We start from the raw sequence: 23452 nt of genomic DNA on the forward strand, positions 1-23452 counted from the left end.
AACTGAAGATCTCCCTGTCAGTGGTGGTTTTGTAACTGTGCGTTTATTAGAAGGTCTTCATCCCAGAATAATAACAGAAGGATTTGAAGCTGCAAAGGGAAAGGGACTTCAGTTTGGGGAACAAGTCAAAATACGCAAAGAGATGAACAGGGAAAGGCTTATAGATGTGGCCAGAACATCTCTATGTACTAAAGTTCATGCTAAACTTGCTGAAGTTTTAACAGAAGCTGAAATGGACTTCATTTTAGCCATTAAAAAAAAAAAAAGATCAATGTATTAACCTCTTCATGGCTGAGATCATGAAGATGAAATAAATTTTAAACCTATACAAGCTTAATCTTGTTTTGGACCATGGGACACGGCATCCTGATACGAAAAAAAAATAAGTATAAAATGCGTACATCCTCACATGCAATGTACCATAGAACAGGAAAAAACAGATGTTAAGAAGAAAGTGTGGTGGTGATTCAGATGAAGGGCTTGTTATTAATCAAAACGGCATTGACCCCTTCTCCTTAGATGCTCTTGCAAAAGAAGGCACAGGAGCTCCGCAGAGAGCTGAAAGGAGAAATGTGGAAAGGCTGACTCTTGCTTGCAGTGAGGTAGCCCTAAATTCTGCTGATGACCTAAATCCTGGCTGGGACACGCAGGACTTGTCTATGACTACACACTGGGAGAAGCGAAGTTTGCCTTTACTGAGAAACGAGAACAATCCTCACTCCATCACATTATCGGTCAAAGGACAAAATAAGCATGCCCTCACCAAATCAAAGATACAACAAAAGATGGCTTGAGGGCTGTTAAAAATGCTATAGATGATGGCTGTGTCATTTCACGTGCTGGTGCAGTGGAAGAGGCGATGACCGAAGCCCTGATTAAATGTAAGTACAGACAGTGTAAAGGGCAGGGCCCAATCTGGGAGTTCAAGTATTTGCTCATTATTCACAAGGTTCTTGTGCAGAACTCTGGTTTTGACCTTCAGGAAACACTAGTTTAAGTTCAACTGGAGCATTCAGAATCAGGTCAACTTGTGGGTCGGGTCACCTGAACACAGGTGAGCCAATGGTAGGCATATTGGATAACCACAGTGTAAAGAAACAGCTTCTTCATCCCTGTACTGTGACTGCCACCGACATTTTATTGGTTCATGAAATCATGAGAGCTGGAATGTCTTCTCTAAGAGGCTGACCTGAAGCTTCCCCTGCATCATCTGAATCACGAAGACTCTACACAGTGAGCCTAGAAACAGAGCTATGGAATTCTGGTCCAAGCTTCAAATGATTTTCAAAGTGATTCTTTTCCCCCTATGAAAAAAGGAGAGAACACTGGCACCTACTCAGATTCTGAAGTTCCGAAATTATAATCACAGTCTTTTTAAAACCACACTGCAATGTACACACAAGCAGCAGGCCGTATTTATCCAACGAACAGGATGTTTTGCTTTAGCTTCAGTTATATAAAAATGTATGTTAGATAAGCATATGTGATCTACCTTGTTATTAAATGTTCTTTGTTGGGCAGAGAGAAAAACCACACACAGGCACGGGCCCTGTGCATTACCTGTCCATCCAATCACTCAAGTATTTACTGAGTCCCTGCTACCTGCAGAGCACTGTGCTGAGTGGCCTAAAGCATGCTGTCCAACAGAACGTGAAGTCTGTATCTACACTGTCCAGTATGAGAGCCGCCAGCCACACGTGTCCACTGAGTCTCTGAAAGGGGGCTAATGGAACTGAGAAACAGAATTTTTAGTTTTAATTAATTTTAATTGTAATTTAAGTAACTCCTGGCACCTATGTTTTTAGGAGCAAAAAGTTGAGAGCCACTGAATCTAGTCACTAAAGAAAATAATCTAAAATCTCTAAATTGAAGCCAAAAAATAACTTTATCATTAATCATCAAAAAGTGAAAAAAGAAGGAACTAGACAAAGGTTCGTTTCTAGAGCATTTCAATTAATCAAGGGTTTGAGAAATGTAAACTGCCTTTTGCTAAGGTCCTAAAAGGAGTAACACTAAGATGCCCACCACACGTGCAGAACCTAGTAAATGCAAAAATCCTGGGGAGTTTTCTGGGGCATAATTTGTTCCTACCCTCACCCAAGAAATGCTGCCCAATCCTTACCCGTTCCTCTTTGGTGTAGAGTTGGAAACACTGGGATAAAGTGCAAGTCTGAGGCTGATGGTGACGCTCCCTTTGCAGACGGACGCTTTCTGCATCAGGGATATACTCATCTTCAGTATTTACAAACAAACTGCCATCGGGAGAAAGAAGTATTTATCAGAGAGTGTCTTACAAAACTGACACAAAATACAATTAACAGCTTCACAATACAGCTATAAATTCATAACCAAAAAGACCAACAATTAAGAAAGTAAAAGTGGCAATCCAACTTTTCAATGTTCCAAAATGTTCTTGAAAAGTTCTCTATCTATAAAGTTATTTCCAAGAAATAACTTGGAATTGGTTTTTCTGGAATTGGCCACAAACTGTGCTGACTAATTCATATATTCTTGTCCTTTGTATCAAAGGGCATGCATTTGGCATAACTGTCTAGAATTAATGGGCCTGTAACAAAAATCAAAGTAATCTGACCTACACAGTACTTAATGAATATACAGCTTCTGTCTCATTAAGCAGCAAACAAATGTTCTAAGGTTTGGGGATCCACACAACAGACTGTATAGGAGAGAAATTATTAATAAACTGCTTAAATAGGGGAGAAGGTGTAGCTCAGTGGTAGAGGACATGCTTAGCAATGCATGAGGTCCTGGGTTCAATCCCCAGCATCCTCCACTAAAAATAAATAAATGAATAAATAAACCTAACCACCTCCCCTCACCAAACAACAACAACAAAAAATAGAATCAGAACAAACTTTTAAAGGATTAGCAACATACATTTTCTTCCTTAAAGAGAGGTTTGTGTTTCAACTACTTTGAAAGATCAAAGAAAAGTATGCTATTAAAATGAATTAAACAGTGACTCTATAAACATTAAGTAAAAAAGTACTTACAAATCTTTTGTCTCCTTGTCCCATTCTACCACTAATTTCACATGAGCAGTGCCACCTGGTCCACAAGATTTCAGTGCCCTGCAGGATGAGGAGTGGTGTCTCATATTATTTTCTAAATAAATTGTTTTAAATATGATTGTCCTACCTAAAATCATAATGTGATTACTAAAAATCTCCATCATCGTCGTTTCCCATCAGAAAAAGTTTCTAGTGAGACCATTATAATCTCCTATTTAATAACTAGACTACAAAGGAAAAATCCTTAAGTTAAAACATCCAACATAGAAATAAAGATACTGGAAGAAATTTAGTACCACACTACAAAGCTATCCACAGTAACTCTTAGATGTTACCATCTTTCCAATTTCTGTCCAGCTTCTCACCAGGACTGACAGGACGACAGTTTCTCTGGGAACAAAGTCTGCTCCTGCACCTCTCCTCCTTCCCTCATAAACCATGCCTGCTCCCTGGACTGTGCCCACGCCAATTTAAACTTGAGGGGTGTCCTGCAGAGCACCCAAGTTTCACCTCACTTGTTCCCCTGAGCTCCTTGGCTCCTTGTCATCTCCAGAGACACTCAGCATTAACTGAGTCAATATTACACATAAAATGGGTTTTTTTTATGTTTTGCAATGTTTTGAATCATTATCTAATCTATTGATTCTCACCTTTAAAACCAAACAGTGAGCTGTTTTCAAACGGAACAATGTTGTATACTTTTTGGAATCCTGAAATGCAGGCACTACAATATTTATTGAAAAAACCATTATAATAAAAACGTGTTTTTATATTTATATGTATCCATAATGTGTCTATATACACATATCTATTCTTCTATTAATAATGTAGAGTGTTGTAATATAACAGAGGTGGCAGAGCGGAGTGACAAATTCTAAGGGGGGTGGGGAGGAGGAACAGTGTGAAGAGACGCTCAAAAGGAAGGTATTATCAACAGAGGAAACCACACGTGCAGAGGCACAATACAACCAACTGTATGTGCGAACAATCCTCACTACTCGGATGCCGCTGAAGGTTTAAGACAGTGGGGAGAGAAGAACGAGGCCTCACACAAGGGAAGCAATCAGGGTTCAAACTGTGAAGAACTTCCTTTACTTGGAAACTGGGTTCCAGCTTTTAGGCCACAAGTCACCATTTAAGGATTTCAAGGAGGAAAGCGGTCTGATTAGAATTCTACTTTGGAAAGCTTCAATCTTGGTGAATATGAAAGTGCAATTCATCTGCCGTTTTGAAACATAGATTCATTTACCTTCCTAACTAATTCATTTTCCTAAATACTCCAAGCTTTTCTGATGCCAAAAAAGATCATAAAACATATCCTACTCAAGTAAGAATTTAAAATAAAATAAGTGCTTACTTTCTAAATGAGCCTGAGTAACCTACCACACTTCCGTGGAAATTGTATCAGACATCACTGGAAATCACACACAAGCATATACGAAATTCTAGAAGGTGATTTTAATTTTTTTGTTTTTACCTTTCTACTGTTGGGTGGCACAGGGGCTGCTCCTCCTGGGGCAGCAAGTATGTTATTCCCACAACACTGACCACGCGCAAACTGAATGGACACACCTGCGTCAAATGGTAAAGGAGAATCAGGCCAGGTTTCTCTTCGAGGGCATCTGTTTCACAGAGGCATTTCCAAAACAGATTAGAGGGACAGCAAACTGTTCTGCAAAACGCTTCTCCACAATATTATGTTAGGTTGTTGGGCCACTCTAATACACTTTAAATACGATTTACCCAAGTGAAATTTACGTATCAAATATGTTATGCAAGACAAGTAATATGTTGCTTTAGTTGAACATTAACTTAAGTTTTCCATGGATACCTTAACATAGTAATCATAATTCTGGAATACACAGACAGATATTCTATAAAATCTCTCCAAGCTGACCATGTGCTAAGCTTTATTAGACAAAATATTATAAGGGCGGGTGTGTATAGCTTAAGTGGTAGAGCACATGCTTAGCAAGCACAAGGTCCTGGGTTCAATCCCCAGTACCTCCATCAAAAAACTAAACAAATAAATAAATCTAATTCCAGCCCCAACAAAAAAATAATTAAATAAAATAATTTTTAAAATATTACAAAGGAACACTAGCAGTTCACAGAAGACCTTGCAGTGGCCAGCTCCCTTGAGAAAATGAGGGGTAATTCCTTAGTGTTAAAAATCTGAACACAGCTGATTATATTAAACATGCTTTCTCCAGGGCTTCCTAACATTCCAGCGCAGTGTTTAGTCTTCCCTGAGGGCAAAGGTATGAATATCCAATTTCACTGCAGTGATTGTTTCTTCAATGGTTACACACATGCTATACTGGAGTATCAAAGGCTTACACACCTGAATGCAAACCGTGGGCCTCAAGAAATACTTCATCTTCTCCAAGATTTCCTTCTGTAGAAGGTCCCATGCTATTGTCTTCTCTAAGTGCAGCACAAAGGGCAGTCCAAATCTAACACACATAAACACTGTAATCACCTTCAAAAGTATGACAACTCCTTTAATATGATAATTCCTTATTTGTGATCTTTTTAAATGGAGTCACAATACAATTAGTTTTAGGACAGTTCTCAAAATAAAACAAATAGGAAATTTAACACTTTCATTAAGTGGATGAAAGAGTCAGAAGAGAAACTTAGGTTTCTAAACAAATTGAACAACTCACATACCAAAATGGCTTCCACTAGCGTATGATGCTATAGGATATTACATAGCAAGGTGACAGGGTTAGTGGGGACGGAGGAAAGCAGGTGGGAGTGAACACGAGTCGAGTAAACAGCATGGGTCAAACATATAAGGGGTCAGATGCCAGAGGAACAGTCAGAGAGGACTGCAAGGTCTAGCAGGGAGATGGCCACATCCTGGTAGCCTGACCACGAGGAAGGCACTGGCAAGCAAGCGACACTGAAAGTCAGCTGCTAGCCTAGGGTAGAAGCCACACAGCCCCTGCCAAGTTTCCTACCCAGTACTGAGCTCATAGGTGTTAGAGAACCAGACGCAGTGCCGTGGTTCTCAGCCATGGCTGAAGGCTGCTATCACCGAGGGAGCTTTACAACACCTGCCCAAGAGCAGGTCCCCGAGATTCTGCTGTAATCACTCTGGTCTGTGGCTCAAGCACTGAGATGTTTTAGGGCTTCCCAGGTAGTTCTGATATGCTGCCAAAGTGGAAGAGCTCTGCCTCGCCTTAACTCTCACCCAAACCTCAGCCACTCAGACCTATCTGCTGTGCCCTGAATGCATCCGACTCACATATCCAATGTACAGCCAATCCCCTCAGCCTGGAAAACCCTTCCCATTGCTCTTTTAGGCTGTTTCCCACTCATCCACATAAGGACCCAGTGCAGGATCTTCTCCAGAAAACACCATGTTGATCTGTTCTCTGAGTGCTCTGCACCACAGCACTACTGCCCTGCAAATACTGCCTGCCTATTTCCCCGCGCCTCCACCAGCCCGCTGTGGGTTATCTGACAGCAGAGGCTATGACTTACTCTTCTTAGTAGCACAAACAGCCAATGCCTGGAAAATAGCAGATACTGAATGAATGAACAAATGAATGAATACATAAACAGATAAATCCCGACTCAGGTCAAAGCAGAGGTCCTCAGGTCACCAAGATACCTGCTCCTAGCAAATACCAGTTTACTCAAAGCAGTATTCAACAGCCAGCCTACCTGCCTATAAGCTGTGAGGTGAAGTACGTTACAAGTACAATGTGAAAACCGTCTGGCCGTATTCATCATATGAGAATGTCTTCACTTTTAAGAGACCAGCATCGTGAAGGGGATTCCATTAAGTTATTTTATACAAATACAATGAGCTGCCTTTCCTTCTGTCCTTTTAGTCTCAGCCTCTTTGCACCTGATGTCCCCTTTTCATGAGATCCTTTCCCCAAGGCTCACACAGCCCACGCCTTCTTACTCAGCTCAGCCCAGCTGCACCTCCTCAGGGAGGCCCTCCCTGACCTCCCCGCCTGATACAGTTTTGCCAACCTCACCCCACCACTGGCACTTTCTATCATACCAGCCTGTTTAAATATCTTCAAAGTGGTAATGATGTCTGAAGTTAAACGTGTTTACTTGGTTTTAGTTGCTCTGTCCTAACAAGGATGCAAGCTCCAGGAGAACACAGATCCTGCTGCATCTCTAATGTTTAGAACAGTGTCCGACACACTGTAAACAATACAGTATTTGCTGATGAACACCGTAAATAGACAAATCAACACATTTTGCATTTACATTATTTACCATTCTTCAATAAGAAACTTACTTCAAAGCAACATTTTAAAAGTTTAATACAAATGCTACCCTGACGAATACTAGAGACACAGTATTCTTCCTCCCTGAAATATATCTTTATCTTGTTACTACTCAGGTTACATTATTATGATGATAAAGTCACTTTCAAAGACAGCCTAAAACTCCCACAAATTCTTACACTGGGAAACAGATTTGAGACAGATTTCTAACTCCCAAATTTCCAACTAACTGTGGCTGAATGAAAAGTGGTGCCATTTGCTGAGACAGGAAATACTGGAGGGCCAGGTTTACAGGGAAAGATAATGAGCTTAGTCTGGAACATAAGACTGAGGTGCACATACCATCCAAGTAGATTTGTTAAAAAACTTAAAAAAAAAGTTAAGAAAGTAGCTGGATATAGGTCTATAGGTCTAAAGCCTCAAAAGGATCTTGAGCTGAAAATATACATGTGAAATAAGCTTTTGAAAACTGCATGAGCTTGAAGAGCTTTTTTAACTCAGACTTTTATCATCCTAATTTTATATTCTCCCCCTCCCAAGCCCTCAAATCAGGTCAACTTACACACATGCTCTTTTTAAATAACAGAATCAAAAATTAACTACTAAAAGTAAGGATTTTTTTAGCTCTATTTTTTAAGACATTTGAAAATATTAGACTTTCAAAGTCTTAACACTTATTAGAAAATAAGCTGGTTTTCACCTTTTCCCTTGCTGCCCAGTGCAGGCTCGGTTACACACTAACAGAACAATCTTGTCGCTCCCTGGTTTTGCAGGGCGCAGGTCCACTTTTCCTTGCTTTGCGGCTGCTTGTGTTGGAGAAGACAGTCTATGATGATCCAAGCCAAATTTCAAGTGGTTTAGGTTGTTGTTTAAATGGATTCCTAAAATAAAATAAAAACTTACTTTATCTCTTCAAAAAATTTTATTCACCCATTACAAGAAACATTTACCCATTAGAGAAATTAAGAAGTTGTCAATATGTAATTTCAACTGCAGTTGAGAAAAGGAACAAATGATCTACTTTGAGATTATTCAACTAGCCATTAAGATGATTTTTAGCATCCGTTATCTCATTTAAACTGACCTTACCTATCTCAAAAACTGAAAATTAAAACTCTTCACTTCAACGAACATTACATACAGTTTGCAGAGCTGATCCACCAAGACAAATTTAAAGTAAGACCATACAACCAGCAACCAAATAAAATGTTTTAATAAAACATAAAGACTGGTACATGTGGAATAATCTTCAATATTCCAATAGCAGCTTCTTTTCCCTGATTGAAGAGCCAGATTTACAAGAAATTTGCAGAACTTTAATATAATCAGCTAGACTGGATTGAACTACATTAAAGTGAACAAAAATATATGTCTGACAGGCACAGTAGTGGTTGCTGAAAACCACGTCTTCAGAAATGCCCCAAAGGAGAGCTATCAATCAGAGGTACTCAGCACAGAGCACCTGTCCCTGCATCTAGTCTGAACTCAATAATTACTTGATTAAATAACTGCTCATCTCTTCAATCCTTTAGAACTAGAGACTAAGGAAACGTTACTCAAATGATACTAGGGAACAGAAAAAGCCCTCCACCACCACCACACCAAAAAAATAATACCACCATCACCAGAAGGAGAATAAAATAAAAGGTGGTTTACACAAAAGTATTCATAGCAAAACTCCATCAAGAACCTAAATATCCAGAAATAGGAGGTTTGTTGAACCTATGAGGTATGTCGGTGTTACAGCAATTTAAAATGACAAATGCATATTTAATACCAAAATAAATTCCAGATAAATTAGTTTAAAAATTAAGAACACAGATGCTAGAAATAAGGAAGAACTGAATCTTCACCAAGCTATTAGAGGAAAGAAAACTTTTTAAGCATACCATAAAAAAACCACAAAAGAGCATCAGATTTCCCTTCATAACCTTTTTAAACTTTGGTATGAGAAAATAAATAGAAGTCTGAATCTCAGACGATGAATGGGTTCTTTTCCCAGGTTCTTGGTAGAAGGAAGGCTGGGAAGATCTGTTCTGCTAAAAGTGATCAGGATTCCTAACGAGATGAGAGGACACCACTCAGATGCTCAGAAACCAAGCTCTGCATTCAAAGTCTAGACATGTTACTACCAGTGGTGTGACCCCCGCCCGTTACCAAACCTAAGTCTTAGCTCCCTGATCTGTAAACTGGAGAAAAGAGGAGTCCCATGTGTACTGGTCAAAATATTCATGAGGCCTTTATAAAGAAGAGGCTTACACATATTCACTACGTGGTATATTCTTCCAACAAAGGCACTCACTCTCTCGCTAGACTATATACCCTTGGACCTCACCAAATTCACTTATAAACAGAAACTTGGTGCTAACCCTAAGCAACTGGGCTACAAAGGGAAATTTGGGGAAACTTCCAGTTGGACAAATGTTATCTGTGCTCTTGCTATGTATCAGGAACTATACTGAACTGCTGGGTACAGAAAGATGAAGCAAAATGTAGTCTCAATCACAGAGAATTTCACAGTGTAGTAGGAAGGCTAGAGAAGAAAACAGATCATTTCCACACAAAATGCTACTGTCAGAGATCAGCAGAAGCTACACTGAACTCAGGAGAGCAGGAGTCAATCAGCCAGCCTGGGGTAGGGGGACGTGGGGAAAGGCTTTCTGGACAAGATGATTTTGATGACTGGCTATTTTTGACTATAATGCAATTAAAATTAGAAAACAACAGCACATGCATAAAAATGCAACAACTAGAAGACAAACAAAAAAAAGCTCCCAAGTCAAAGAATGAAAACTGAAACAGCAGACTGTCTAAAAAATAATAATGTAAATATGAGTAGACCAGAGAAAACTGAATCCTAGGCTGGCAGTGGAGAAAGCTGACCAATCTAACATACAGTATGACCAAAAGGTTCAGAAACTAGAGGCACTAGAGACCTCTGGAAGCAGAGGTGAAGGAAAAGAAGAACTAAAATAAGAGACCTTTCTACAGAGTCACCTTTCTACAGAGAATAGTCTCTTCAACAAATGGTGCTGGGACTACTGAATATTCACATGTAAAAGAAAGGAGTTGAATTCCTACTTCACACCACTCACAAAAATTAACTCAAAATGAATCAAAGACCTAAATGTAAGAGCTATAACTATAAAACACCTAGAAGAAAACATAGCTGTAAATCTTCATGGCCTTGGAATCCATTTGGTGATGGATTCTTTGATATGACATCAAAAGCAAAAGCAACAAAAGGGAAAAAAAAGATAAATCAGACTTTATCAAAATTAAGAACTTTTGTGCATCAAAGGACACTATAAGAAAGTAAAAAGATAACCCAAAGAATAGGAGAAAATATTTGCAAGTCATATATCTAGTATCCAGCATATGTAAACAACACTTACAACTCAAAAACAAGAAGACAAACAACTTAATTTTAAAATTGGGAAAGGACTTGAACAAGCATTTATCTAAAGAGGATATACAAATGGCCAACAATCACATGAAACGATGATCAACACCATTTACCATTAGGAAAATGCGAGTAAAAATCACAGTGATATTAACACTTCACACCCCCTAGGATAACTTTAATTAAAAAGACAGAAAATAACAAATATTAACAAGAATATGGAGAAATTGTAACTCTCACACATTGCTGGTGGGGATGAAAAATGCTGTGGAAAACAGTCTGGCAATTCCTCCGAAGGTTAAATACAGAATTACCATATGACCCAGCATTTTCACTTTTAGGTATATCCTCAGAAAGAACTGAAAATAGGTATTGAAACAAATACTTGTGCATGAATGATCATAGCAGCACTATTTCATAATAGCCAAAAGGCGGAAACAACCCAAATGTCCATCAGTGGATAAACAAAATGTGGTATATACATACAATGGAGTAACATTCAGCCATAACAAGGAATAAAAGACCGATATATCCTACAATGTGGATGAATCTTGAAATATTATGCTAAGCAAAAGAAGCAAGTCACAAAAGGCCACATAGTATATGATTCCATTAATATAAAAGTTTAGACTAGGGAAACCTACAGACAGAAAGCAGAATTGCGGTTGCTTAGAAATGGGCAAGATGGGGAGATTGGGAGGTGGTCTTAGGGTAGACAAAGTAGGAGCTAATGAGACAGGAGCTGGAGAAATGAATTTGCAACAGAGGGAACACTAGGGAGAGTATTAAAGCATGAGGCATGTTCAAGGAATAAAGAGTAACTTGGATACAATACATGAGGAATAAGATGAAATATAGCAGAGGGGCTGGAAAAAAGGCAAAGACTAAATCATGAAGGGCCATGCATCTTCCAAGGTGTTTAGATTTAATCGTAGACAAAGACCAAGAGGAACCACTGGTACATCAGTAAGCATGTAACATGATCAGAACTGTCTGTTGGATTAAGTCTTGTGGCACTGTGAGGAAATAACTGAACGGGTAAAGAAGTTACTAGAAAAGCCCAGCTGAGACTGGTCTGCACTGTGTCAGTGGCAGTAGAATCAAGAGGAAAGCTGCAGAGTGTTTGATCAGTTCTTTGTGAATTTTTGAGGGAGAAGTCAAAATTTGAGGGAGTAGTGGGACCCAGCTCAGGTGAAGAGACAAATGGAGATGCTGCATTCCATGGAAGAAATGCACGAGGAACTAAGGCAGAAATGCTCAGTGTAAGATGCCTGTGGGACTCTACGGAGGGATTCCAGTGGACAGCTGGAAGTCAGGGAACAGAACCAGAAGAAAAGTGGGGGCTAGTGGAGAGTTTAGTTCGAAAAATTCACAGCAGGAGCAAATACTGGTAAGACTGGGTAGAGAAACAGTTTTCAAACTTTCATGTGCATCAGAATCCCCTGTTGAAAACAGACTGCTGGGCCCTGTCCCCAGCATTCCTCATTAAGTGGGTCTGGGGTGGCAACCAAGAATTTGCATTTCTAGCCAGTTCCCAGGTGACACTGATGCTTTGATAACCACCGGAGTAGAGCAAAAAGAAGAGAAGCCCTAGGATCTTGAAGGACACTAAGGCCAGGAACAAAGTTCTTCCCAGGAACTCCCTTCTTACAGGGAAACAGGTTACCTAAAATCGGTATCATCATAAAAAGATGTGTTATGTGTATTTTACCCCAATTTTAAAAACTATACCATCATATAATAATCTAAAAGGGTAGACAGTTGTTAAACCTGCAAACCCAGGTGGTATTATGGAAACATATGCTCATTTACCTCTTTGACTGAGAATTCCTTCAGGCCTAAATATTTCTGGAGTCTCAAAGGCAAAAATGCAGTCGCTTTCATGGACTGTTTCCAGGTCGTCTGTGTCACAAAAGGAACGATGGAACCCATCATAGTACATTTCTGTTAACACAATCTAAAAATGGGAAAAATGTAAACAGTTGGATAACTGGAAAGTCGCTATGAACTGATCTCCCAACCCAGCTGTGAACTTCTCCAGACCAGCAGGACTGCAGTGATCTAAGGGCTCGGAAACAAGTCACTGAGCCCACAGGATCTGCCTCTAACAAGACAGTCTTGGAAGCACAATACCCTCTGCGATTGTGTAGCAACACACTCTGATTTCAGAGTGCCGTGCCACCACACCCAGAGTTCCTCTAAGTCTTGGTGAAAGAGACTCAGCAGACATAAAGGCTAACCCCCTTGTTTCACAGGGAGGAAGAAACCAAAGAGAGATGGAGTGACTTGCCTAAGGTTATACAACCATTCAGTCTCGTAGCGGGGACAGAGCACATCTGACTCCGAGACTTTCTCCCATACCATTAAATCTTCTTCTTTTCAGATTAAAAAATGTCAAATGGATATTTGCATCAGAAAAAAATGAAATCAACTCAAATGTCCAACGGTGGGAGCTAGTGAACTATTCTCCAGTTCTACTGGAATTATAAAGCAAATGCAAAGAATGAGTTGCATATATTTCCACAAACATGGAAAGATTTCCTAAGTAAATATAAAAAGTAGGGAGAGAACAGTGTGTATACATGATTCAATTTTCATAAAATATTAAATATAGCATATGCACAGGAAAAATATGAATGAATATACAACACAGTATTAAAGTTAGGTAACCCTTAGTTCTAAGATACTCAGCACAAGATACTTTCACTTACTAAGCTAAGTTCTGAAACAGTTGAGTATCTTATAACAGAAAACAGAAAAGCAAAAGATGGGGGAAAAGACAATGGAGACATTTAGAGACTTCATTATATGCTCAGCTGCACCGCCCAGTGAAAAAGCACCGGACTGGGCCTGAAGAGGTTCCAGTCCCGGCCTGCCACCAACCAGCCCTGTGATCTTGAACAAATCACATGGTTTCTCTGGGCCTTCTTCAAATGAGGCGGTTGGACTGGACCCCTAAGGTCCCCTCAACTATCACAGACATACTGCGTATGAGTCTATGAGGTGAAAGGGGCTGATAGCATATTCCACAAATAGTCCAAGAAATAGATTTCTGGCACATTTTTCTTCTAATGATTTTAATCACCACATTGTTTTCCCACAGGTGAACGTGCAAGTATAACTCACTTTCTTCAGCAAGCTAAGGTCAAAAACAAACCTGTAATTGTATCATTCATTTAAACCACATGCAAAAAGAGCCAGAAGCTTACAACCAGATTTTGCCTCGGACACATACCTAAACCTCCCTCCCTCTTTCTGTCTTTTCCGTCATCTCGAAAAAAAAAAAGAAGAAGAAGAAGAACCAATGAGCACTTCAGAGTAAGAAGAACACGAATTTTATTAATCTGCCAATACTTGGCCTATGAAAATCTAACATATTTGCTGTATCAGGGCAACACTGTTGACTGTATTTGTTTTATTGTGGTAACTTCCCAAATGAGAACACAGGAGGCCAAAGTACAAAACACCTTTATTATTCACGTGATTACATAGCAGCTTCCAGAAGTTATTTAGGGAAAAGCTATTCAGCCACTGAATCATGTTTCCTCAGTAAGTTTTAAATAGGGAATTTTCTTCCCAAATAAAACCATAATATTTAATTGTGTAAAAAAAAAAAGTGTATGCAAAAGTATGTCAAGTTACAAACAGGCCAGAAGTATTGGGGTCAATATAACTAATTATCAAAAAGTAAAGAAAGGTGGGGGGGAGGTACAACTTTCCTTCTCATCCCTAAACAGGATAAGAGACTTTAATCAGCTTTAATCAGAAAATAAACCAAACTGAGCACCCGAATGTAACTGTACTAGTAAGATGTTCACTCTTATCACCATAACGGGAAGAGATTTTTCAAGAGCGAGCAGTTGAGTTTTCTAAGCCTCTCTGACCTTCAAACACCACAGGATGCTCTTCCTATGCTCACATATGCATCCCTAAGAATGACTTAAAAGAGGGTAACTAATTATAAACAAAGCTAGAAAAGGTCTTCGTGTAGTTATAGCTTTTCCTCTTAAATATACATATACACAATTAAACAAAGCATGAGAAGTTCGTGTGTATATTTTTCTCCTTTGGATCTTGATTTTTTATTTTCCCTTCAACACCAGAAGCAAGTGGTTTTAAATCTCTATCTAATCGTATTTGGCAGAGAACTGTTAAAAGATGCCACTAAAAGAGAAAGCAACACTTTTGTGGCTCGTGCGTAATCGGTCTTAGCAAGCTTATTACCTGATCAGTGGGGATCTTTGTTTCCATAGACACTGCTTCCCGGAGTCTGGCGACAGTCCCAGACAGAGGCACGGCCACGCCAATCCGCATGCAGTGGGAACATTTCCCTTCATACACTACAGTGACATAGAGAGGCCTGTACGGATCAAAGTCAGATCTTCTCATTAGTCACTTATTTCAACTAAAATATAGAAGCAAAACAACCCCGAAAACAACAAAACTGAAGTTAACCCACACCTTTAGTTGGACTTAAGGAGAACTATCAAACAATAATCAAGAGCTCTTTGGAAAAGGTAATCCTTATAAAGCAAAAACAGCTTGGTATCAATACTTGGTTCTGTGCTTTGTATTTTCTTTAAAACAGGATAACGCCTACAAATTTTGAGAAACAGTTCAAATAAAGCAACTAATTAAAAGTGGAACGTAAGGTCTTCAGAGGCTTCAGAAAGCACTCCACAACCTCTCCTGCCCCCACACTACAGGTGAACGGCCAGCTGCACAGACCACAACCAGATCAACCGAAAAGACTTGCTAGCCCCATGCATCTGCTTGCCCTGTAAACTCAGACAGGCACTTATAAACTTCTGTAAGGATTTAATAATGCCTGTATTTAACTTATCACTAATCCTATTACTTGTCTAAATATATAAGAAGCCCTAACAGGAGCCTACAGAGGAAAAGGAACACACAGGAATATAGTCTTAATTTCATTAACCCTGTTCTTACCTTGTGTGGGGTAGAGGAATTGGCAAAGAAATGCAGAGGAAAGGATCAAAAGTGTTGCTCTGCTTCTGACAGTGAGGACACGTCAGAGAAGATCTTCAAAAACAAAAATGTAAGACGCTCACATTAAGATCACCTAGAACTACGTAAGCAGATAAGATAAGGGAAAATTGCATTTGCTCCTACCTGTACTGGGCTTGAAAAAGTTCTTGAACAAAAGTGCTACAGACAGGAAAAGATGGTCCCTCAGGCATCAAATCAGTCTCTGATGGTGGCTAAAAAAATAAATAAATAAAATACAATTTCACAGACTAGAAATGCCAGTTCTTGATTGAAGATGAGCCTAAAAATGTCACAAATATCTTTGACCTCCTTTATAAGATATGTGTCAGATCCAGATGTTTCAGGGAAAGGCTTCTGCTAAAGGAACCAGAACACAGCTGCCAGGATGTGGGTCACACAGACTCACCTCCTCACAGGCTCTCCCGGAGAACGGTGCTGACCCCTCTCTCCGCCCCAGCCAGGCAGTCAGGGAGTCCTTAACCAGGTACTCCCAGCCCCCTCCAATGCTCAAAGTGCCCCCTCCAACCTCTTCCAGGAAATAATCCCAACCATTCAGAAGTACCAATTCTTCCCCTGCCTAAATTCTCTAGCATCTATTAGCTCTGCTGCTCATTTGGGCATAAATCATCCCACTTCACATGTTACTCATTAACCTTTCCGTGTCCCTCCCCCTAACAATTAGTTACTAAGCATCTGCCACCACTGCAGAGAGCACCATAAAGGGCATTAGGATTCAAAGATAATACGACACAGTGCCTGACCTTGAGTACGTCTCAATCTGGTGGGAATGCCAGCCACAAGCATAAAGTCATATGACAGTACAGAGTGTTCAGGCACAAAGGACCTTCAATCAGAATAATTTAACAGCTTACCAAAACTAGAAATTTAAAATTTAAGATACAGAAAAGAATTACCGAAAATTTTTAAAAGCTGAGAGAGGAAAACAACACTTTAGTCTTAATTACCTCTATTGTATAAATCATTTTACCCATCACATTAAGACTACATAAACAAAAATTGAGAATGAATCACGGTTGCTCAGTAAGAATATTCTAAGGGTTCAGCTCCTACACTCAAATCTAATCCTAACAGCAGAGACATCCATATATTTCCTTTTTGATTGTGTATTCTATTCCAGTGATCGACAGACTATGTCTCATTGGAATAGAAAGCAAATTTCTGCTTTAAAAAAGGTTAGTGAGATGGAATCAACTTAATGTTGGTCTAAAGCTAGTCATACATGCAAATGTATCCCCTCTCATTAGAGTGTAAGCTCCTTGGAGACAGTCTCTTGTATCTGGCACAGCCAGCACAGTGGCAAGCATGGGGAAACGTCCCCTAAGTACCCATGAATTTCAAACTCACCCAGAGCTTAGTCAATTTCACTGTATTAACTAATTGCAAACGGCAGCAACTCCTCAGAGGAGGTTTGGTAGAAGAATTGACACTCTCTCCTATTCTGTTCACCAAATGGCCACTGAGCCCCAGCTCACAGCTCCCTGATGGCCCTGCGGGAACGCCTTTACCTTCAGAGGAGGCTGGCCGCTCTGCTTCACAGCATGATTGAGGTCTTCATGAACTCGGTCCAAAAGCCACAGCAGAAACTCCTGGGCATCGTGCTGGGAATTTCCCCGATATTGCAGTGCATTCTTTGACACAATACTCTATACAGGTAAATAAATCAGCATGAATAGTTGTGAGTTCCTGGCTCTAAAGATAAACTATTCATAATTCCAATGAGGAATGCAAGATCTCAAGGCTGTTAGAGAGTACTTCCTGGAAAGACAGCAAATATAAAAACAGATGCTCAATGTAAAAACCCCACCTGTGAACCAAAGACTTTTAAATGCACCCACCCAACGATCCTACTTTCTGGAATGTATCTAAAGGAAGCCATCAAAACAGCATGCCAAGACTTCTAAGAAGATATTCATTCACTAATAGCAAAACTCTGATAATAACTTCTACATCTTAAAAATGAGAATTGTTACAAATATCAAATCATTATGTTGTTAACCTGAAACTAATATAATGTTATATGTGAATAATACCTCAATTTTTAAAAGAGAAAAAATGAGAATTGGCTAAATATCACAGTATTAGATTATAAACTGAAGTATAAAATAAACAAATCTACATAAGGTAAATGAGTGAATAAATAAGTAAGAAGAGACAAATCTCCCTTATAGACGAATTCTAAATAATTTATGTCAGTAACCCCCGTCTCCAGGAGTTAGATCTTAACCCCCACTATGGGCTGTGACAGTGACTTGCTTCCAAAGATTAGAGTTAGCAAAGAGGGGTAGCCAGTATAAGGTCACAGGTGAACTGGCTAATTAAGATTAAGACCATGGGGCTCTGGAAAATATAGCTTGGGTTTAAATCTGTCCAACCACTCACTATTTGGGAGGTCAGACCTACTTTCCTCAGAAGTAAAATGGATAGGGGGCAGGGGTAGAGCGCTCAATGGTAGAGTGCGCTCTTAGCATGCATGAAGTCCGGGGTTCAATCCCCAGTACCTCCATTTGAGAAAAAACAAAAAAACAAAACAAAGTAAAAAGGAAAATAATGATTTAGTGTAATGGTTAAGTGAGAATGCATGCAAAGCATCTCACATTAAATGACATATAATAAGCACTCTAATTTTAGCTATGAGTATTGAATTGAAGTGGGGAGAAAGGAGGGGAGACAACTGCACAAACACAGAGCAGACAGGAGACAAATGAAATGATGAGGCAAGAAATAATAAGGGCTGAGCGAAGTCTGTGAGGACAAATTTGAGAGAGATTTAGGAACTGAAGCAGTAGAATCATTAGGATTTCCACCTAATGAACATGGAAAATAAGGAAGAAGGCATTAATGTCATCCTGGTGTCTTATCTGGATGATGGGCCACTGGTGGTTCCCTTCATCAAGACAAAATAAAAAAGGAAGAAGTCTAGAAAAGAGGGTGATGAGTTCCCATTAGAATCCACTGTAGTTGAAGTTCTGTGCAATCTCCAAATGGAAGTATTTGGTAAACAACCAAAAAATACAGATCTGCTCAGTGGAAGAGTTTGTGCTAAGTGGGACAAAGATTTGGGGGTCAACAGATGGGTGGTTACTTGAAATCATGAGTATGACTAAGACTGCCCAGGCAAGATCACGAGAGATCAAGCCAGAGGACAGAATCCAGAGGAAGGCTATCTTTTAGGGGGCCCTCAAAGGAGACCAAGAAAAGGTCATTAAAGACGTGGCTAGAATATCAGGAGAAAAAAGCCCCAAGAGTCAAGAGAGAGTGATCAATAATGTTAAAAGTTGAAGAATAATCAAGTAAGTCAAAGAACTAATAACTGTCCATCATATTTTCCAATTACTTTCAGTGGCGGGGTGGGGGGCAGGGTTGTTCTCAGCATATGCAGCCTAAGAAACAAATTAACTGAAATCAAATGCTTCTTCATGTGTCAAAGCAGCTATATTTTATGCACAGTGTCCATGAAATTCAGGATGGAGACAACATTCAATTCTTTATGAGAGATAAATTGGGAGCTTGAGATTTACAAGTATTAACTACTATATATAAAATAAATAAAAAACAAATTTCTCCTGTATAGCACAGGGAACTATATTCAATATCTTGTAGTAACCTATAATGAAAAATATGAAAATGAACATATATGTATATGTATGATTGAAACATTATGCTGTACACCAGAAACTGACACACTGTAACTGACTATACTTCAATGAAAAAAAAATTCCTTATCAGGATTGCACTAAACTTGATTTATGCTTCCCGCCACTCTCACTGAAACTCACCCAGCATTTATCGTCCAATCGCTATGTACAAGGTGCTGCGCTGAAGCTGCTCAACAAGATTCTTGTTGGGCAGGACTAAACAAGCAGCAGGACCTCCGCTTCCCTCTGAAACTAGGGCGAAAGCGGCTCTGGGTCAGCCCCGCCCTAAATCACTAACTACATCTCCAACTAAAAGAAATTTTACAGGAAACCCCACTGAACATATACAACACAAAGGCTCCTTTTCCCTTCACAATGGTGACTTCTTCCCACTGCAGGGACCCAAGGGACTCTTTATTTTACTTCTTCCCCTGACAAAACAAAGCACTGAATGATCTAATAACCACATTTTAGTGCACACTGCAGAAGGAAGAAACACAGTAGGAGTTAAGGAACCTGGGCTGGAGCACAGCTCTGCCACACACTGGTTATCTCATGCAACTCACCTAACCTGGGATTTCCTGGCTGTACATCAGAACAGCGGAGCTGGGCCATCACAGAGACCTGGCACACCAAATCTTCACCCAAGCTCTGCCCCTAGAGTCCCAGCAAGTGATTTGGTTTTTGTCTGGGGCCACATCTGACACTTCTTTGGTTGTCTTTTATGATTTTTTTTCCATAATTAAATCTTAGTTTATTTGATGTCCTAAAATTAATCCTTCTGTATTTTTGTAGTTTTTTAAAAAGTTGATTATCACTAGAATATGTCATCTGAAAATATAAGCATTGTTACAATCTAAGGAATCATTTATATTTGTCACTTCTATGAAAAATAGAGTATGAACCTTCTCAAAATTAACCTATATAATTTGTGTCTATTTTATAGAACTTGGGTATGGTGTTGGTTTGTAAAAACATTAAACTGAATCTGTTGCTTTAAATTCTTTACTTCCTATTATAAATACATTTAACCATCATTCCAATTTTCCACTCAGGATGATGCCTAACATCTAGCTACTAAACAATGAAGTAAAAGTCAAAACACACTGTAGGGCTTTCAAGTCTCATAAAATTTCTCTCTACCCTTCAAATAAAACCTTAAGGCCTAAAATTACAGAGAACTTTTTCCCCTTAAAGAAAATAAGGGAGAGGGGGCGAACATTGGAAACATGGCCCAGAACAGAAAAAGAATTAAGTCTATCCAACTGGAGCTATAAAATTAAACACAGGGTTCTTTCTTTTCATAGAGCCCTAGTCCAGAAGCAGCAAAATCCTGGGCTCTGGGGAAAAGACATCGTTCACCTGACTCCAGGAAGAAGATGACAAAGCAATGGCAACTGGCAATTTCCCTCCCTGGGGAACAGACCTGGCAGTATTGGTCGGACATGAGTTGGCGCACTCTTTGGGGGAGCTTGCCAAAACTCATCAAATGAAATCATCACTCCGTTTCCTTGATTCTATGCCAGAAAAAACATGGAATATATTTTCAGTGATTCTGGGAAAGAACAGAAGAACTTGGGAGGACATTAAAATTTACATTTTAAGAGAAAGATGAAGTGTAAAAAAGCTGGGTTCAGAGATGGTATCTCACAGTGAAACTTGGTTTCTGGATGTGCTGGAAAGAACAAAACAATAAACACTTGTCTTGAGAAAAGTTTCATGTCTTGTATCTGACATTCTGGATACCTAAGTTGGTAAAGAATTAATTAACTAAAAACAGAGGATGAAATTGGTACAAATTGGTACAAATGTACACTGTAAAGACAGATATGACCCATAAAAATCAGTAACAGAGAAAGTGTCTTACAACAGAATTCCACACCAGGGTACAGAACACAGCCACACTCAAACAGGGCTCTCTGTGACCTTCCTCTAGCCCTGCCTCCTTATCTTCACCTCTGGTGGGGAGGTCTTTTCACATAACAGCACAAATGAGGCAGAGAGGCCCTCAGTATTAGCCGCCAGACTTCCACACATACTTTCCCTATGCCTGGAGTGCCCTCCACGCTCATCTCCTAATGCACCCCGCTCCCAACTCTCCTTCCTGGTGGGGGAGGGGCAGACTGAAAAGGAAGGAGACAACAGGAAAGGAGCTTCCATCCAGGACAGAAAGACAACTCAGGGAGAACAGTAGAGAATGCCACACACAACCCGTTCTTGTGTTCATGTTTGTTACAGGGAAACGTGAGTTATTTCTGATACAGAGCTCCTTGATCCTTCCAGTCAGAGGCCCTAACATAAGGTAACTCAAGTACAGGTGTCCCTCAGATCCAAGTTCTCAAAAGCCAAACTCAGGAACTAAAACAATTTGCATAGCAAGAGATACTTGCAATTATAAGACTAGCTTTCTGTATTAAACAAACTCGTAAGTAACCACAAAGACGTGGTGGCAGGGGACTCACTGCTGAAATGAAGAATAGGAAAGGGTATATTCTTTTCTTAAAGAAAAGGCTATAATAAAAGGATTGAGAAATGGTTACTGCATTTCAAGAAATTACAGTTAAGGATGGAGGTATGGTCAAGATCATTAGAGCCAGAATAAAAGAGAGAAATATAAAAAGAAATACACCGCAAGTGGTTCAGCCAGATGAACAGTGAGAAAAGATTTCTCAACAGATCATAGAGCTATATTGGTAGAAAACACAGCAGCAAGAGAAAACCTCCAAGTACTGAAACAGTGGTTGGAAGTTTCTGCCAGAAATGCAATAGAAACAGAAAGACTGGATCCTGAATACCTGGGTCTAAGTCCTCTTTCCATCACCTTTTATGCAATGTGTAGTTTTTCCGAGTCTCGGCTATCTTTTCTGCAAAATGATCATGCTTTTCTGAATTGATTATTGTGAGGCTTTAATGAGATCATAAAAGCATTTTAAATTCTAAACATCTGCTATTATCTAAGTTTCAAAAAAAATCAAGAAAAAAGCAAGGAATAATCCTGTGGTATAGTATAATCCTGGAAAATGTCAAAGACAAAGAGAGGAAAATACCTAAAGCATTGGCTCCTGACCCTTGGAATCACTTGGGGAAGTTTTTTTTAAAAAATAAAAACCACCCACGGCAGCAGTCTAGAGATGCTGACTTAATTAGATCTATAGTGGGACCTGATCATTGCTAATTTTTCTTTCAAATGTGATTTTTTTTAAACAATTCTATTTCTAATGTGAAGCCAAGAATATAAGAAAGGACATGGCCACACAAAAAAAACTCTGAAGTTTCACTTCCAAAAGCATTAAAACTTCTGGGAGGCTCTTTTGTCATAACTGTATTAGATCAGTTATTACATTTTATTCAAACCACCAGGACATATAATCTCATATCTGTCTCTACCACTAGACAGTGATCAGAAATGTCTTATCCAATATTACTTCCCCAAAACCTAGCCAATGCAATACTTGACACAAACAGTAACAATAATAATTAGTTAATATTTAAGTGCTTATCATGTATCAGGCTTTATACTAATTGTTTATAGGTATTATTTCCTATAAAATTAACCCCCCAAAATTCCCAATGCTGGTAAGCATTAACATTACAGATAAAAACACATTACAAAGTAAAGTGAAGTAACTTGTCCAAAGTTACCACTATTCTTGAACCTCATCTGATTAAAATGGCCTGAAAACATTTTTAGTCACAATCATTTCGTTCAATAAATGTTTTTTTTCCTTATACAACTCAGGATCATGTAGGGCTAGAGGTTCATCATCTGAACACCATTCTCAACGCAGACACAAAACATGTGCCGGAGACGGAACTACAGCTGCACCAAGCCCGAGGCTTCTGGGAGTTTGTTTGCTTTTAAATAAATCCTTGTTAATCAGTGTTTGTGTGGTCGTAATCTGCATTTTTTCCTATGACTGAAATATGGCCCAGAAACAAAAATGCAGTTTATCTAATTGAGATTTTATAATCTGAGGAATAAGGAGGAATTCGGACTATGTCAGAAGATCAAGTTGCAGCTTGTGAAGAAGTGTGCCCGGCTCGAGTGTCCAGGATGCCAGAGAGAGCAAGCCAGAGACAGCTTTGGAGAAC

General features: G+C 39.4%; 1 protein-coding gene and 1 pseudogene across 1 annotated transcript in view; one reads left to right on the top strand and one right to left on the bottom strand.

Annotated features, from left to right (window-relative positions):
* Positions 1-23452, bottom strand: part of USP31 (ubiquitin specific peptidase 31) — a 69842-nt gene that overhangs the window by 22793 nt on the left and 23597 nt on the right. Inside the window, exons 2-11 of the mRNA XM_072942782.1 lie at positions 17231-17368; positions 15828-15916; positions 15645-15737; positions 14919-15054; positions 12507-12651; positions 7992-8172; positions 5377-5488; positions 4510-4604; positions 3015-3092; positions 2123-2252 (exon numbers count right to left, since the gene is read on the bottom strand). Coding sequence (XP_072798883.1) covers positions 2123-2252; positions 3015-3092; positions 4510-4604; positions 5377-5488; positions 7992-8172; positions 12507-12651; positions 14919-15054; positions 15645-15737; positions 15828-15916; positions 17231-17368 — 1197 coding nt within the window. The remainder of the gene's footprint in view (positions 1-2122; positions 2253-3014; positions 3093-4509; positions 4605-5376; positions 5489-7991; positions 8173-12506; positions 12652-14918; positions 15055-15644; positions 15738-15827; positions 15917-17230; positions 17369-23452) is intronic.
* Positions 128-1321, top strand: LOC116284226 (T-complex protein 1 subunit zeta pseudogene; annotated as a pseudogene).

This window comes from Vicugna pacos, chromosome 18 (genome assembly GCF_048564905.1).
Source record: "Vicugna pacos chromosome 18, VicPac4, whole genome shotgun sequence".
Taxonomy (NCBI): Eukaryota; Metazoa; Chordata; class Mammalia; order Artiodactyla; family Camelidae; genus Vicugna; species Vicugna pacos.